Source organism: Balaenoptera physalus (assembly GCF_965194825.1).
Source record: "Balaenoptera physalus genome assembly, chromosome: 10".
Lineage (NCBI taxonomy): Eukaryota > Metazoa > Chordata > Mammalia > Artiodactyla > Balaenopteridae > Balaenoptera > Balaenoptera physalus.
In genome coordinates this window covers 65,686,121-65,702,184 of record NC_138889.1, presented here as the reverse complement: position 1 = coordinate 65,702,184, position 16,064 = coordinate 65,686,121, and the positions used below count along the sequence as shown (strand labels likewise).

Here is a 16,064-nt window from a genome sequence, read left to right as displayed (position 1 = left end):
TGCGGCGAGGTCACTGAAGCTTCTCTATAGGGCAGGACCCCTGCATCTTCAATGACCTTGCTGCTCAAGAGCCTGCGACCCTCCCCTTCAGCATGGGGGTCACCCACCTGGTCAGGGGCCACAAAGCCCTCCTCATGCCTTTCTAGACTCTTTACAAAGCTTCCTCTCCAATCTACTTTATCCCATAACCCACCCCCGGGGTCTCCTTTAATCACATTATGTCCTCATTCAAAATCTGTGCAACACTCCCAAGTGCCCTGGAGAAATAGGGCCAGGATTCGAGATCTTCTCCGGCTCCATCTGACTCGTGGCTCTGACCTTACCTCCTCCTACTCCCCACCATTTCCCCAAACCTGCCCGTGCCCACCTCAGCATCTTCTCTCACCAACTCTAGGTAGCGTGTCCTGACTTGCCCTGCCTCTAGGATGCCTTGGGCCACACCACACCTGAACCTTTTCTCAAAATGTTCCTGTAATTCCTGCCTGCCCAGCAAACTTGATAAAAGCTTCATTGAGGTAGGGACAGCACCCAGCCTGTGTATCCCAGCACTGTGCTGGGCACAAAGAAGTAACCCAGTCATCTTTATGGATAGACTGATGGGCTGACCTTATCCACGGATTCACTTCTCAAGTCTTCGAGACTACAGGAGAGTTTTTTCTGAGCCCTAGAAAAACACAAAAGAAAGTCAATAAGGAAACAGTAACTGGAGAAGGAGGTACGTGGTATCATTCGTGCAGAGGACACTTCAAATGTTTAACTGGTAGTCTATCTTGGGCTTAGGGTCAAGGGCAGGAAAAAAACAAAACACCCTCTCATCATAACCATTACACACAAGATGAGACTGGCCCACTTTGGGGATGGCCTGGTCTGACAATGTCTTGGTGAGGGCATGAGAGCATCACTGAAATCCAAATCAAAAGTCCTTGGCATTCCTCAAAAAACCCGAATACACTCAATTCAATGGCATCAGTGGGAGTTGGCTGTTGTGTGGTCATGAAAGGAGGCCAATGTCTGTGGAGTCAAAAGCCAATACTGCCTGGTCTGGGAGTCTGACAGTAATGCAGCGAGGGAGGTGGCGCCGCCTTGGAGTGGAGATGAGCACATCAGCCACAGCTCCAAAGCATCGCCTGCTAGGATCCTTCAACCCTCTGCTCTGTCTCTGTATGCCCTGAGCAGTCTGATCAGAGGAATTTGCTTTCTCCGGGGCTGTTTTGCAGAGAAGGGCACCAATTGGACAGAGAAGAGGCAACAGGGTTACCTGGTGTCAAATCTCCTTGGTAGTGATATTTCTCAGTTCACATGAATAAATCAGCATCTGTTAGTACATTAGTCTCTTGTGAGTCTGGTCACTGTGAGTCACTCAGTGCCGACTTCCGAGTGAACTCATCAACCAAATTTCTTCTTCTGCAAAACTAAGGACTGGCCAGTTGCCCTCCTTGACACTGCCGTTTTCCTCTGAGGCTAAAGGCTCAGGGAACAATGGCTTTCTGGAAAATGGGGTTCGGAGTGCACAGGCTTCAGACCTCTGAAAACTCAGTGCCCTTCTGGGGAAGCTCCCACCACGCTTGTGGCTGTCTTCCCCAGATACCTTGGCTGAAAGGCAGCCTGCTCTCGGCAGTAAAGCTCCAGATCCCCATAATTTGGAAATGTGTTCGAAAAAGCTGATGTAGGGAACTAGAAATAGGTTCATTTTCGAGGGAATCAGTCAGGTGGCAGCGAAGTGACCCCACAGGCCAGCCCATGATAAGCTCATTGCTATGTGAAGCTTCCCCAAGGCAACTGGACCAATTTCCCTGTGAGGAGAAATGGTCCTCCCTGGAGAATGTGGATTGTCACAGGGCTAGATTCCCTGAGAGCAGGAGGCACGTACCAGAGGGGCTGACGGGAATGGCAGGCACACCTCACAAGGTGCTCTGAAGGACCACTAGGGGGCACAGATGAGGTGCAGCCACCTCTCCTCTGAGGCCCCACCCCCTGGCCAAGTCTTTTCTCAGTGACAACGACCCGGACCTTCAGCCTGTGGGAAGGGAAGGCCCTCTGTGGCCAGGGCAGGTAGGCGTGGTTCATGACTGCTCCACCACTTTGGCCCTTGTGACCACTGCTGGGGCCAAAAGGGAGGGCAGGTGTGCTCAGGACATGGTGGTTGTTCTCACTGCCGCGTCTGGAACCCCGAGAGGGGCCTGAGAGCACAGCGGCTCCACGGAGATGCTTGGGCCTCCTACCTGCTTTCCAGTGATTTCTGCGGTAGCGGGGGTGGTCCCACCGTGGGAGAGCTACCTCTTGGAGATACCTGCACCGGAAACGGAAGAGTCACTGGACAGATACTGTTTGGAGATTACCCACCATCCTTTCCCCGTTTTTGGACAATTCCTCTTGGGGAGTTACATCTCCACCCCTGGGTACAGCCGTGGTGGCTACATCAATTCCAATGCCTTGCTTTTTTGAGATGCCAAAAAGGAAGACATATTGGACAAGATCAGGTGCGTTCAGGGTGGTACGGCTGTAGACAAGGAGGAAGATATACTGAACAACCTTGGCCAACTTGCCTCTCCTTCCAGGGCCTAAGTTCACATTCTAGCAGTAGAGTCCTGACAAGTCAGTCCTGAGACCTGAATCCCTGCTGCCCCTGCCTTTTCTGAGCTTGGTTCTTCAGCTTTTCCTTTCATTCAGTGAGCCACTGCACACCCTCTTAAAAACATTCCTTGTTGGCAAAGGTCAGCCGGAGTCGATTTCTGCTGGCAATGAGCAACTCTGTAATTCATATAGTCAGTCAACAAACATGAGCAACATCTACTGCCTGCCAGGCCCTGTGCTGGGTGTGGGGCAAGCACTGCCCACATCAGGGAGTCAGGTAAGTTAATTAGGATGAAAGAGCAATGCAACATGTCCCTCTGATACCAATACCTATAATATAATATGGGGACAGAGGGGAGGGAGGGGATCCTTCTTGTTGGTGGGAAGGTTAGGAAGGCTTCAGAGGGGAGAACACTTGAGCTGAATGTTGAGAAATGAGAATGAGCTTAGCAAGGAGGCCAGAAAGGCAAGAGTATCAAGGGTGGAATGAACATGAGCTAATCTGGTGGTAGATAAGGATGCAATTTGATGTCTTTCCTGTCTGCAAGGGCTGCCTCTTCTCTCTAGAAGCCCAGTATCTTTTTGGTCTACCATAGAAAGAACCCTGGCATCATAGTATGCAAGTTGTTAAAAGCCTGGGCTTTTGTGTTCAAGTCCAAGTTCTGCCATCTACTTGCTGGGTGACCTAGAGCAGATTACTCACCCTGTCTGAGCCTCAGCTGCAACACAGTAAAAGAAGAATCCCAATGGGGTCATGAGGAGTAAATAAGGTGAGTCATGTGCAGTGCTCATCACAGGGACCACCCAGAGGTACTGGGTATCAGTTACTGCTATTATTGCCAGCAATCTGGGATGCTTGCTCTGACTACATAACTGGGCCACCGGGTGACACTTTTGCTCCTCCCTTAATTAAAAGGGTTGAGTTGGACTGCTAAGATCCTTTTCATTGTGACTGTTCTGGAGTTTCAAGAACCTTTTGGATCCTGGGCTGAAACCCCTTCTTCATCTGAGATCTGTATCTATGAGTTAATTTGCCTACGTGTATCTGGACTAAGTCCAGAGAGGTTCATAGAACTGGATCAAATTTTAAACAAGAAAAAAGGAAATCTGTATGCTGGTTATAGGGGCGGGACGTTGTCTGTGAAATAGGAATGTATCACTTCAAAAGTTCAGCTATCCCTCCAAATGAGCAAGATGCATTCATTCATTCATTAAACAAATATTTGTTGAATCCTACTGGGTATCAGGCATCACTGCAGATCCTGGAGAGACAGTGGTAAATAAAACAAAGAACACCTTTGGTCTAGGCTTACAGTCCAGAGAGGAAAGGCAAAAATAAACAAGGAAACCAGTTAAAAAAGAAAATTCCTATCCTGGGAAGTCCAGTATCCACTATGCTGTCCCTCCCAACCGGAGCACAGGCCCTGACGCCTCCCCACCCTCAGTGCTCTTCCCGAGGCCTCGGGGGCTAACTCCATCGATTTAAGTTTTTCTACCTGTCAAGATTTACACCTGAGAGGTACCTGACTGGTACCTGACTAGATCCTCCCCCAGGCCCAGGGTAAGCTCCTGGGGCCTGCTGAAACCCCACATCATGACTGGAAACGCAGTACCTCTGGTTTAAAAAGTTCTTCAGGGCCTTTATTTGCAGTGTTCCAGTTTCTGAAACCTCCCTCCAGTTCTTCCTCATTGATTGAGAGAGTTCTTTCTGAAGGCCCTGGAAGCATTAATGCAGAAGAGATGATTACCACCACGTGACTTGTTTAGAAACCTATAATTGTACCACAAAATCCTAACGTTGTTTCTCCTTCATTAAGAAGGACAAAGAGGAAAAAAAAAAAAAAGGACAAAGAGGGACTTCCCTGGTGGTGCAGTGGTTAAGAATCCGCCTGCCAATGCAGGGGACACGGGTTCGAGTCCTGCTCCAGGAAGATCCCACATGCCATGGAGCAACTAAGCCTGTGCGCCACAACCACTGAGCCTGTGCGCCACAACTACTGAGCCTGCGCTCTAGAGCCTGCGAGCCACAACTACTGAAGCTCGTGCGCCTAGAGCCCGTGCTCCGCAACAAAAGAAGCCACTGCAATGAGAAGCCCGCGCACCGCAATGAAGAGTAGCCCCCACTCGCCGCAACTAGAGAAAGCCCACGCGCAGCAATGAAGACCCAACGCAGCCAAAAATAAATAAATCAACTTATTAAAAAAAAAGGACAAAGAAACACATAAAGGGACATTAAAAGTGTGATTCAGAAGATTCTTCAGGGCAACACAAACAGCTCTCACTGCCCTGTGACTTCCTGTGGGAACCCAGGTACCCAGCAACTCAAAGAAGGCTCCCCAAGTGTTCTGGCGTCTGCTGGGGGAAGCTTTTAGATTCTCCAGGAGGTGGGCAAGCTCTGATCCCCAACGAGGGTACTAAGCTGCCTTTGGATCCAGGTTTGACTGCACTCATTGCCTCTACGAGGTGTCCTGGGCAGGTGCATAGATCTTCCAAGGGTAGGGATTGCCAATGGCTCGAATTGAAGGCTGTCTTTCCTTGGCGATCTGGATAGTCCTTGGAAGTTCTGAACTGACTGCCATTTGACACAACTTCTGGAAAGCAACAGCTGCCAGTTTCCCACCACCCAGGGCAGTCTAACCAGCTCCGTTCTCCAGCAGAGCATTTTTCCAAACGAAGATGAGGACTCTTCTGGCAGGTCTGCCCCTGGATTTAACACAGCAGAGATGGAATATCTGGGGGAGAAAATGGCAAGCTCCCCCTTGCTCTTACCTTGAGTCGCCATCACGATCTCCTTCACCCTTCGGTACTGGTTTAACAGCCCAGTAAGCTCCTCTATCCGCCGGTCCTGTCACAGGACAAGACAGATTTCTATGTAAACAACACCATTAGCACCTGGTGATTTCATCTGGGGGCCCTGGCTATGTTCTGGGCACACTGAGAAGAAATGCTATGTGGAACCCGTAGAATATTCCAAAGGGATACACAGTGTCCAGGCCCTGGGTTCTCAGTGGTCTACCTCCTGAGCAGCTGCAAGCACTCTTGCCTCTACCTGAAGGCTATGAGTCCAATCTCTAGTCATAAAACAATCCCTGTTTGATACAGCCTTCGAGGGGCTCAAACATTTCCCGAAGCAGGAAACTCACTCTCTCCCTATCCTGACATAGCCATTGAAGTCTGCCTCCTGGTCCGAGTATTGTCCTCTGGAGCTACGTGAGAAAAAAAAAAAAAAAAAAAAAAAGACTAAAATAAAGCTGTCGTATTTCTCTCAAAACTCTCACTTGCTCTGTAGGAGGCTGAGATTCCTTACACAACAGAGGAAATTCCCAGAAGGATCATTTCTTTCAGCAAAGGCTGGGGACTTGGGAGGCCACACAGATTTCAGAGTTAGGTAAACTTGGGTATGACCCTGGCTCTGCTATCTACTGTTACCTGACCTTGGGCAAACCTACATTAGCACTTTGAGTCTGTTTCCTCGTCTGTAAAATGCAGGTTGTGATCCTTAGAGCTGATCTTTTTGCCAGATAGGTACTCTCTAGTTATGGAGGTGGCTATTTTATGATTATGCATCACCAGTTACGATGGGTCTATCACCAGATCATGGACGTGGGAGATTGGTGAACCGTTCTTGAGTTTTGCTAGTAGTCTGAGCAGCAGCTATGATATTGGCGTAACCTCACTGGTATTTTTTTCCCTGCACCTGCATGAACAGGCATGGCTTTATTCTGCCTCTGGGAGATGCCATTTAGGCAAAGCTCCCGGGCATCAAAGCCAAAAACAGGTGGCTGAGCCACGTGTCTAGGAGGCAGAGGCCAGTCTCCTGACACTTCCTGAGTCAGTGGTCTGATGGGCACAGCCCTGTCCAAAATATCAGAGACTAATAGGACCAAACAGAACCAGGAATGTCAGCAGGGAAAGGGCAGGGCCGCTCCATGGCCATCTTACCTTATCTTCATTGGCAACAAGCAAAGTTTCCATCCCCATTTTCAGACGTTGGATTTCTTGGTCTAAAAGAATTTAGGTATAGGAAGAATTATTTACGTAGATATGCAGACAACTATTCCCACCTGCTAAGATGCTATGACTTTCCATATGAATAAATTACACGTGGCTCCCAACTTCTTTAAAGAGCCCATGATGGTGTCTGGTATAGAGTCAGTCTCATTACATACTTGTTGGACTATTAAACGAATGAACCTACTATTTTGTCTTCTCTTTATAGACATTTGTGGGGAAAAAACAAAATGCCATTTATTCAAGGGTGACACAGAGGAACCCCCAAATCTTTCACAACTGACATCCCACAAGGAAACAGACATTTATCCTTTATAACTTGAGTAGGCATGTACCTGGGCTGCTAACTAGTTTCAGAGAGAATCACACTGTCCCATGGATTGTAGCAGAGGAGAATTTAAAATGAGAAAAAAAAGAAAGTCTATAGCTGAACAGAGACAGGGAAAGAATGATTATGTAAAAAAGAGTCAGGTACTTGGCTCAATTTAGAAGGTCACAGTCGGAATTGACTAACACTGTTTAGCTGGATCTATAGATATATTAAAACAAACTCTACTGTTACGGAAAACAATCTTAGTTCATCATAAACCTACAGAATTTCTCTATGGGCCAAGGGATCTTTGTCAGTCTGTGGTGGACAACACATTGCCTTCTCTCACTTTGGACCCAAGAGACTCTCTCGAATTCTTCCCAAACTAGTCTGGAGAGCCAGGTCAAAGGCCAAAGCCTAAAGGAGCTGGGGGTCTTTCTGCCAAATATGTGGAGGTCTAAGACTTAACACATAGCTAGTTTTTCCAAACAAAGCCCTATACCCGTCCCCAAATCGGGTACTACAGAGAATGGGGGTGTCTACGTAAGAAAAATACAGGAGACAAGGGGACAAAAATATGTATAGTCACCCCATCTCCTTTTGGGATGCTTGCTCCATCCGACAAGAATAGGAAGAACGGATTTGTGGACTCTGTGTAAATGGTTGTAGGGATTCATTTTCAGAGGAAGGTGCGGAGTGCTGCTCATTATCTTAGGCTCTGGGCGGCTAAAGGTCAACTTGGCAACCCGGTTTGTGGAGGGGAGGGCAGTAAGCTCCAGATGAAGATTGGCAAACCTTGATGCCTTGGGCAGGCCCCAACCTGAGCAAGGCCCCAAGGATCAGCTCCAGGGGGTGCCCGACGATGGAATGGGGTGGGGCCTGGAAGGCAAGGCCTGTGGGGAAGCATGGAGTGCAGGGGGAAGCCTGCCTGGCCCAGAAGTCAGGGCCTGGGGAGCTCTCTATGCAAGTTTAGCATCACAGACAGTCTAGAGTATCTCAGGGGTCTCCAGCCTCCACATTAGGCCCGTGGCAAGTAGGTGACACACTCAATGGCTTGAGAAGACAATGAGAAAGGCTGGCGGAGGGATGAGCACATGGGTCACTAATTTCCTCCTCCCGCCTAAGCCATTGTTTCAGGGCTGCACAGCTTCCCCACCCCAGCCAGGGATCCAAGCTAAGCGGTGCCGAGGCCCAGCTGCGACTCTGTAGTGGGGCTAATTCACAGGGCTACGTGACCTCCTCCAGCACTGCTCTGCAGCCCCGGGGCCAGAGGAGAAGCTGGAGGGTGTGTGATCATTTTGTATATAAGGCAAATAGCTGTAAATGTCAAATACGCATTAAGAATATTTGAGGATCTAGCCTCTATTTTTAATCAGCAAGACTTGAACTCCTCAGGGACCATTCACCATCCTTTCACTTATTCAGTAAATATTTCTTAGCAGCCATGGGCTGAATGCCGTGTGAAGCTGTGGATATGGTCTCAAATAAGAGAGACACAGTCACTGCCCAGGAGGAGGATGACAGTCGATACAAGAAGACCTCACGAAACACAACACTGATCAATTACAAGTACTATGAAAGAAAACAAGAATGCTGAGTTTGAGAAAAATGGGGGCACCTAGTTGAGGTAGGGTGGCCAGGAAAGGTCTTCCTGAGAGGTAACATTTAAGATGAGATCCAAAGGATGAGAAATAACGAATTTGTTTCTGTAACCTCAGGCTCTTATGTGAGTATCAGGCAGGGATCCATTCAATGACTGAATGAATTGCTAAAGCCTCTTCTTTGGTGATGACACAAAGACAAGTCCTTTCAATTCAGGGCAAGAGTAAAAGCTCCAGAGGTAGCTGCACAGAGAGCTTCAACGGTCAGAGTGCATCTGAGAAAAGACTCCAGAGCTGAATCCTCCGAACAGGGGAGGGGTTCAGGGTAATGATTCCACCATAGAGCCGGGCTTTATAGGCCCATGCATGCACCCACGAACACACACACACACACACACGTACGTGCACATTGCATGCCTCCTCACACAGCACTACACACACCCAGAGACACACATGCCCACTTATAAGAGAGGGCCCAGGGCCAAAGGGCAAACCGCATTCTGTCACAGGCCAGTTACCTTTCTCTGCATGGTCATTGTGCAGAGCTGCGGTCCGGGACAGCTGGCTGTGCAGACGCTCAATTTCTGCATCCTTCAGGGCTACCTGCTCTTGCAGCTGGGCTACCTCAGCCTGGAAGAGAAAGAGCCATCCTACCAGCTCAGAGGGACTACCACACCATGACAAAGTACCTCAAGTCAGAGCCCAGGGCCAGTGGGTCCTAAGACACATTAAGGAGTTAGGAGCAAAGCTGCCAGAGGTGAGCAGTTAGAGGTGTTCACTGCCCTCCCCACAAGGTGGAGCTCTGCGGAATGAATGCACTCTTCCTGGCCATTGTGGACATGCCCATGGCCCTGGCCATCCACCTGCTCTTTCTCCTGCATCCTCCTGCCTGACCAGGCTCTTTCCCTCCCATGCCTTCTGCAGCTGAAATAAGACAGGCCTGAGGAGGTGGGAACGTGCTCAATGGGAGGGCTGCCCTTGCTCCAAAGATGGATATTCTCTTTCTGGACATGGTCTTCCTTCTCCCAAGACATTCTGCAATAGCATGTACGTAAACCATTGTAACAAGTACGTTCATCTTTCGTTTTTCCACCCCATACAGGAAATACAGTGGAAATCAAATCACTACTAGTAGACAATGAGTGAGCCAAGAGTTCCCTCCCTCAAACTCTCCCACCCTGAATGCATAGCCACTGCCTCTGCCCAACCTCAGACATCTACGCTCCTTTACCCAAATGAAATTACATGCAAGCATTACATACAGCATTCAGGTGTGCTGAGTGGACGTACTTTTGTAAATCAAGCATATAAGTACAACACAGGCGCATACACACATTCATACTGGCAGCAGCACTGGGGGTTCCCAAGTCTTTACTAGGTACAGCAGATTAAATTTCACACGTAACAGCAAGTCAGGTGGACCCTGTGTTCCCATACTGATTAGAAGATCAGAACTGGGTAGGTCCCATCCTGAGAGGCACACTGGCTTTGGAGTTAAACTTGGATTCTCTCATTTCCTAGTTGGGTAAGCGGTTTAACATTTCTGAGTCTTGGTTCATCTATAAAACCAGGAAAATAGCATTTAGCACACGGGGCTGCAGTAAGGAGTAGATGTGGTAAGGGTTATGAACAACTTAGTCTCATGCTCAGTAGACAGTAAGTCCTCAATAAATGCCACTTCTGTTGCTGCTCTCATCCTAATTCCTTCCCTTATGGATAACTAGCTAGTTCTCTGAGCATCAAACCAGATTAAGAGGGGCTTCCCTGGTGGCACAGTGGTTAAGAGTCTGCCTGCCAATGTAGGGGACACGGGTTCAATCTCTAGTCCAGAAGGATCCCACATGCCGCGGAGCAACTAAGCCCATGTGCCACAACTACTGAGCCTGCACTCTGGAGCCCGCGAGCCACAACTACTGAAGCCCGTCTGCCTACAGCCTGTGCTCCACAACAAGAGAAGCCACCACAGTGAGAAGCCTGCACACCACAATGAAGAGTGGCCCCCATTGCTGCAACTAGAGAAAGCCCGCGCGCAGCAACGAAGACCCAACTCAGCCAAAAATAAATAAATAAATAAATAAATAAATAAATAAATAAATAAATAAAATAAAATCTATAAAAAAGAAAAAAAACAAAACAGACTAAGAAAGGGGGTGAGAACTAACTCCCAGCCAGCCAAAGGCACACACAGCAAAAGCTTCTACTCTGGGCACCCTCTCCCCATGTGGTAGCCCAATCGGGCCCCACCTTTATTCTGCAAGGTTATGGTATGGGGTTGTCCTATCCCGAGGTCATTTTTGAACAAGTCAAGTAATCAAATGAGCACTGGTCCTATTGGTGGCCCTTCCACCAAACAGGCCTGTGTTTAGCTTCAGGACACACGGACTGAGAGCCTACTCTCCATCGGCTCCATGCTCACTGCGTTCTTACATCAACCCTCACTCACTCCTCACAGGAAACCATGGGATGAAGCAGTACCCCTGCATGTCACTGGGGAGAAAACAGGAGTAGGGAAGGATTCGACTCCCAAGTCACAGAACTATTCAGCGACCAGGCCAGGACGTGAACCCTGCCTGCTCCAAAGCCAGGGCTCCACCCAGCCTGGGCTGTCTGCTGCTGAGTTAATAGCACAGATGAGGGCTCCTCTTATGGGGAGAGGGCTCCCTGAGCCCACCTCAAGGGGTTCTGGACAAACCTTCCCTAACATCCCCAAAATGGGCCCATGTAAAAACAAAGAGGTGGCAAAGGGGTGGGTTTCCTTACCCAAAGTCCCTACAGAGCACTGTCCCTTTGCTTGGTTTCCACCCACAGAGGACAGAGAGCTGGGTCCAGCTGTACCAAACGGCTTGCAGAGACTCGCGGCCATGGGCAGCTTTGCACAGCTAACCCAGGGCCTTGGAGCCATGGGCTTACGATTGATAGTGACAGTGGCTTCTGAAAATATTAGTCTTGGGACTCAATCCAAATGCCTCTCATTTCTACAAGGGCCAGAATATTCTTGGAAGATATTCTCTTAACTTTTCTTGTACCTTCCACACCCATTTCTCCCCTTCCTTGTAGACAGGGTGACAGCTGGTCTCTGTTAGGAATCCGGATGCCTGATTCTTGTCTGCGGGCCCCATAATGGACACCAGTGATGAGATCCTATCAAGGCAGAGCCCAGGCTCGTCTTCTCTGAGGCCTGCCTCTGGGTGAGGTCATTTATTTACAACTCTACAGACCAAGTGGCTGGGCCCAACCTCCCATGTGCCACTTTTCACAGAACAGGCCAGAAATGACAGGTGCTCTCTTATGCTTAGAAAGGTATCTGTCCCTAAGCTGGGAAGTCTACAACAGCCCAGAGGCCGTGCACCTGACCATGGGGAAAAGTATGCTACTGCCATGGCCACTGAAGCTGGAGCTGTGTGGCGAGAGGTCTGGGACAAAGCCAGGCAGACTGGCGCCAGGCAGAGATGGCGGCTCTGCCTCTCTGCAGGTGCTGGGCCTTATTAAACCCAGGGAACCTGCCCTACCGCCGCTGCACTGAAAGACGAATCACACTGACAGACTGAGAAGCTTTACACAGAAAATGGAAGAACTTTCAAAAACAAGGCAGGTTTCAACTGCAGGGAATTAGGATGACAGAGGGAAAGGAGCATGAGTTTTGGAACGACACAGACCCAGATCAGAACCTCACCTTGGCCACGCTGAGCCTCAGTTTCCTTACCAGGAAAACGAGGATAATAAATCAATAGACCTCACTGGGTTATTTTATGGACCAAATGAGAAAATGTGTACAAAGGGCTTAACACATTCTGGCACACAGGAGGGTCTCCAGATGTGGCGGTTATTAAATAACCCATAGTATCTCAAAGGTCTACATGCCAAGGCAAAGCGCTTAGGTGATTTAAACGAGTTGTTTGGTTTTATAAGAGAAGGTGGAGTGTACAGCTTCAAAGGTTTCACCAAGACAGGACTCGCTTGAGGGGATCATGGGGATGGAAGGTTCTGAGCTTTTAGAGAAACAGTGCTCCTCGAACTGGGGGTTGTGAAGCACAGTGCACACAAGGGGACACGTAGATAAGAACAAAGCAGTAGATGATCAAGCAGATTGTCTAGCGCTGGAGCTGACTAGCTGTAAGATCTTGGGAAAGTTGCCTAACTACTCTGTGCCTCAGTTTCCTCATCTGTAAAATAGTTAAGAAACTTACGTTTATGCAATAGAATATTATATAGACATCAACATCATGTTCGGAGTTTTCTTTTAATAGCATGGTATAAAACTGTGTATAAATTATCAACATCAAAAATTAAGAGAGAGAGAAAGACCCCAAAAAGAGAAATGCCTGGAAGGAAATATTAATAGTGGTAGCTCCTGGGCAGTATACGAATGATTTTTATTCCTTTAAATTTTTGTGGTTTAAAATTATCTATAATGGTTATTATTGTTTTTAGAATCATTTAAAGTTATAGAAAAAATAAAACTGAAAGTACAAACTAGATGTTAAGAAAACTCTTAAGATGAAAATGCCTACAGGACCATCTGGTAACACCTGTGGGTGGCGCTGCAGAGCTCTCAGTGGAAAGGCAGGCGTGCACCCACCCACCAGAGGGAGCCTGGCCAGCTCCTCAGGCAGGAAAACTGCTTCAGGGTTTTAAAGCTTCCCGCCCCCAACCCCAGAGAGTCCCTCCTCCGCCTGCATGGAAGTCTAACTGTATACGTGAAATTTCCTAATGCTTAAGTGACAGCTAATTCGACGTTTTAAAATACAACGTTCTGGCCAAAACAATAAATGTGTGGCCTGAATCCATTCCAACTATCAGAGGAAACTATTAGAGAAAACAAAGGATGGAGGGATAAAATTTATTTCACGAAAGAATGTATCGCGGGTGTCCTTTAAACAGCAAGCTCCCCAGTTCAACAGAAACATGATTTGGTTAAAAAAATATTACAAGTATATATTTTTAGGAATTGCTAAAAATAAAGCATGCCTCTTTTTAGAAACTGATTATTAGAGGGACTGCTAAATTTAAAATGATGCAGCCAAGACAATGTTGGCATTCATCTGCCCTAGGACTCATCACTCACTCGTAGAGGACCTGCTTGGCCCAATGTCAGCCTGGGGGTGCCATGGGACACAGAGAGAGGAAGGAGACTTGGCAACCTCAGCAGCTCATAATCTCATGGGCTTTCCCCAGGAGAAGAGCCCTCTTGGATTAAATCTGTCTGCTCGCACAAGCTGGGCACCGTCTCGTGTACACACAGTGGGATCAATTCCCATTCCTCAGCCTTAGGCTACGGCACACCCCAGACCCTCCCCACTGGGCCTCAAAGCCTCTCCGTAAACATCAGAACTGCCTTTTACCTTGGTGGCCTTCAGTTTCCATTCATACTGGTTCCGTTCATTTTCCAACTCTTCCACCTTGATTTTGAGGTGCCGGAGCTCCTGCAGTAACTCCTAGGGGGGTGAGGAAGAAAGACAGAGTGCTGCTGGTTAAAGAGCAGGATGTTCCTGGGATCTACACCCCTGGGTAAAGCACATGCACAGTGGATACCACGGCAGGAGCGAGCGCATCAGGCTGCACGCTGCGGCTGGCTCCGATCTTTAAACACGGTCCTCGTTTCAGGAAAAAGCTATGTGCCCATCACAAAACAAAGGCCAGGGAGTTCCAGACAAAAGGAAGAGAAAACTTCCTTCTTCTTTCCAGAACTTGTTCTCCCCGCCCCTTTCTGACATCTGTGTGCCCCACAAGGTGTGCCCAAATCATGCACGTATGTGTAGGGGGAAGGACAGGTAGGATTTGGGAGCAAGAGAAACAGATGCAGAAATGAGGCAGCTTGTTGCAGACAAAGCAGCAGGAAGCAGGTTAATAGGGAGCATCTCTCTGTGCTGGGGGTCGAGGAACCCAGGGGAGGAGGTCGGCGTTCCTGCAAGGCTTCACAGAGGAAGTGACAGCCAGGAGGATAGAAACAAAACGCTAAAAGGACAGATGCTAAGTGTGAAATGCAGAGGCCGGTCTGGGTGTTCCAGTTCAGAGGAGGGGTTGGCTTGAAGAAAGGAGGGAGGGAGGAGGCGCCCAGGGAGAGGGCAGACAGCCTGCTGGGCTGGAGCAGAGGATGGGCAGCATTCAGTGGGAACCGACACCGGGAAGATAAGGCGGGCCCTTACTGTAAAGGCTTTTGGATGAGAATATAAGGAGTTCTGACGCCATTCTTTAGACAGCAGGGAGCCTCTGAAGGTTGCTGGGTGGGGAAGCGACACTTAAACAACTTGCCGACGGTGGAGCTGGAAATCAGGGCTGTATCTTCTGACCCCAGGGCCCCTGCTTTCTAAAGTGGCCCTTTAGTAAAGGCACCACTGAGTACCCTTATCCCAAACCTAGGCTCCTTTAATGGACAAATGGTCCTGCTGACTGGTTTCTATCAGAAAAACTAGCATAAAAGTGATTACTTCCATAGACTTTCTGAACTCCAGATTCACACAACGAACTTCCCACAACATCTCCACATGGATGGCACAGAGGCATCTTACGACTGTCATGACCCAAGTGTAACTCTTAATTCCCCCTCGTAGACATCCCTGTCTCACTAAATGGTGTCTCCATCCTGTGCCAGAAAACCTGGGCTCCATCCTTGGCACCTCCTTCTGTCTTCCCCCCTACATACGTAACTCATCCCCAAGCCTTCTAAATTCTACCTTCAAGGAAATCACCGGAATCTCTCTTTTATCTCAACTCTACCATCACTAGCAGTTAGTGCTGAGAGCCTGGACAGCCTTTCCACTGGTTGGTCTTCTGTCATCTTGCCCTTCTTGAAGCCATCGACCCCCATGGCATCCAGGGGAACAATACAATTAAAGCACAGATCTGATCCTGGCCCTTCCCTGCTCCTCAAAGCTCACGAACTTTAACCCACGACCAGTACAGCCTGGCGGAACCCAGCACCCTGCCTGCCTCTTGTACTACTGTCTCTCCCCAGTTATGCTCCAGCCATGCTGGATACTTTTTAGTTCCTCTTTCTGACTTGGGCCCTCACACATGCCTCTCCCTCTGTCTGGAACTTTCTGCCAGGTTAACCCCTGCCCATCCTTCAGGCCGCCATGAGCAAAGCTATTCCAACCTCTATACTTCATCAGGTCCCTCCGCTATACTCTCTTGTGGCATCTGTATAATCTCTTACATCATTTGCAATTAAACAGTTCCTGGTGTGATTGCTGATGGCTAGTTCTCCTCCTATACTGTGAACTCCGTGAGCTTTGCTAACCTCTGGCACATAGTTAGGTATGCATTATTGCTTGGATGAACGAACACTTGCGATTCAAGCCATCATTTAACAGGCCTTTGCATCCTGAGACAATCCACCAGAAAGTTATATTGCCTACACTTGCATTTTGCAGGGATACTAAGATTTTCTTATAACTGAGGTGAACATTTGTTGATGCCCTTTTAGAAACGTATCTTTCAAGCTAAGATTATTGCCTCTGTGATCCGCAACATTAGACTTTAAGGCCTGTTGTGACTTGTAGCAGATCCAAGATCATTCTCTGAGAACATTTCTGGCCCTGCCTGAGGGGGCGCCAGGCCTGCTGATG

The 16,064-nt window shown here is 48.5% G+C and overlaps 1 protein-coding gene across 37 annotated transcripts in view; it reads right to left on the bottom strand.

Moving 5' to 3' along the window:
• PPFIBP2 (PPFIA binding protein 2) overlaps positions 1-16,064 on the bottom strand; it is a 155,987-nt gene that overhangs the window by 24,397 nt on the left and 115,526 nt on the right. For all 37 annotated transcript variants that reach the window (XR_014267884.1, XR_014267885.1, XR_014267886.1 and 34 more), the window contains 7 exons: positions 13,839-13,931; positions 9,015-9,126; positions 6,517-6,578; positions 5,344-5,419; positions 4,188-4,291; positions 2,223-2,290; positions 607-664 (listed from right to left, as the gene is read on the bottom strand). Coding sequence is in view for 28 of the 37 variants with exons in the window: in XM_082476320.1 (XP_082332446.1) it covers positions 607-664; positions 2,223-2,290; positions 4,188-4,291; positions 5,344-5,419; positions 6,517-6,578; positions 9,015-9,126; positions 13,839-13,931 (573 nt within the window). In the remaining 9 variants the exon portion in view is untranslated. The remainder of the gene's footprint in view (positions 1-606; positions 665-2,222; positions 2,291-4,187; positions 4,292-5,343; positions 5,420-6,516; positions 6,579-9,014; positions 9,127-13,838; positions 13,932-16,064) is intronic.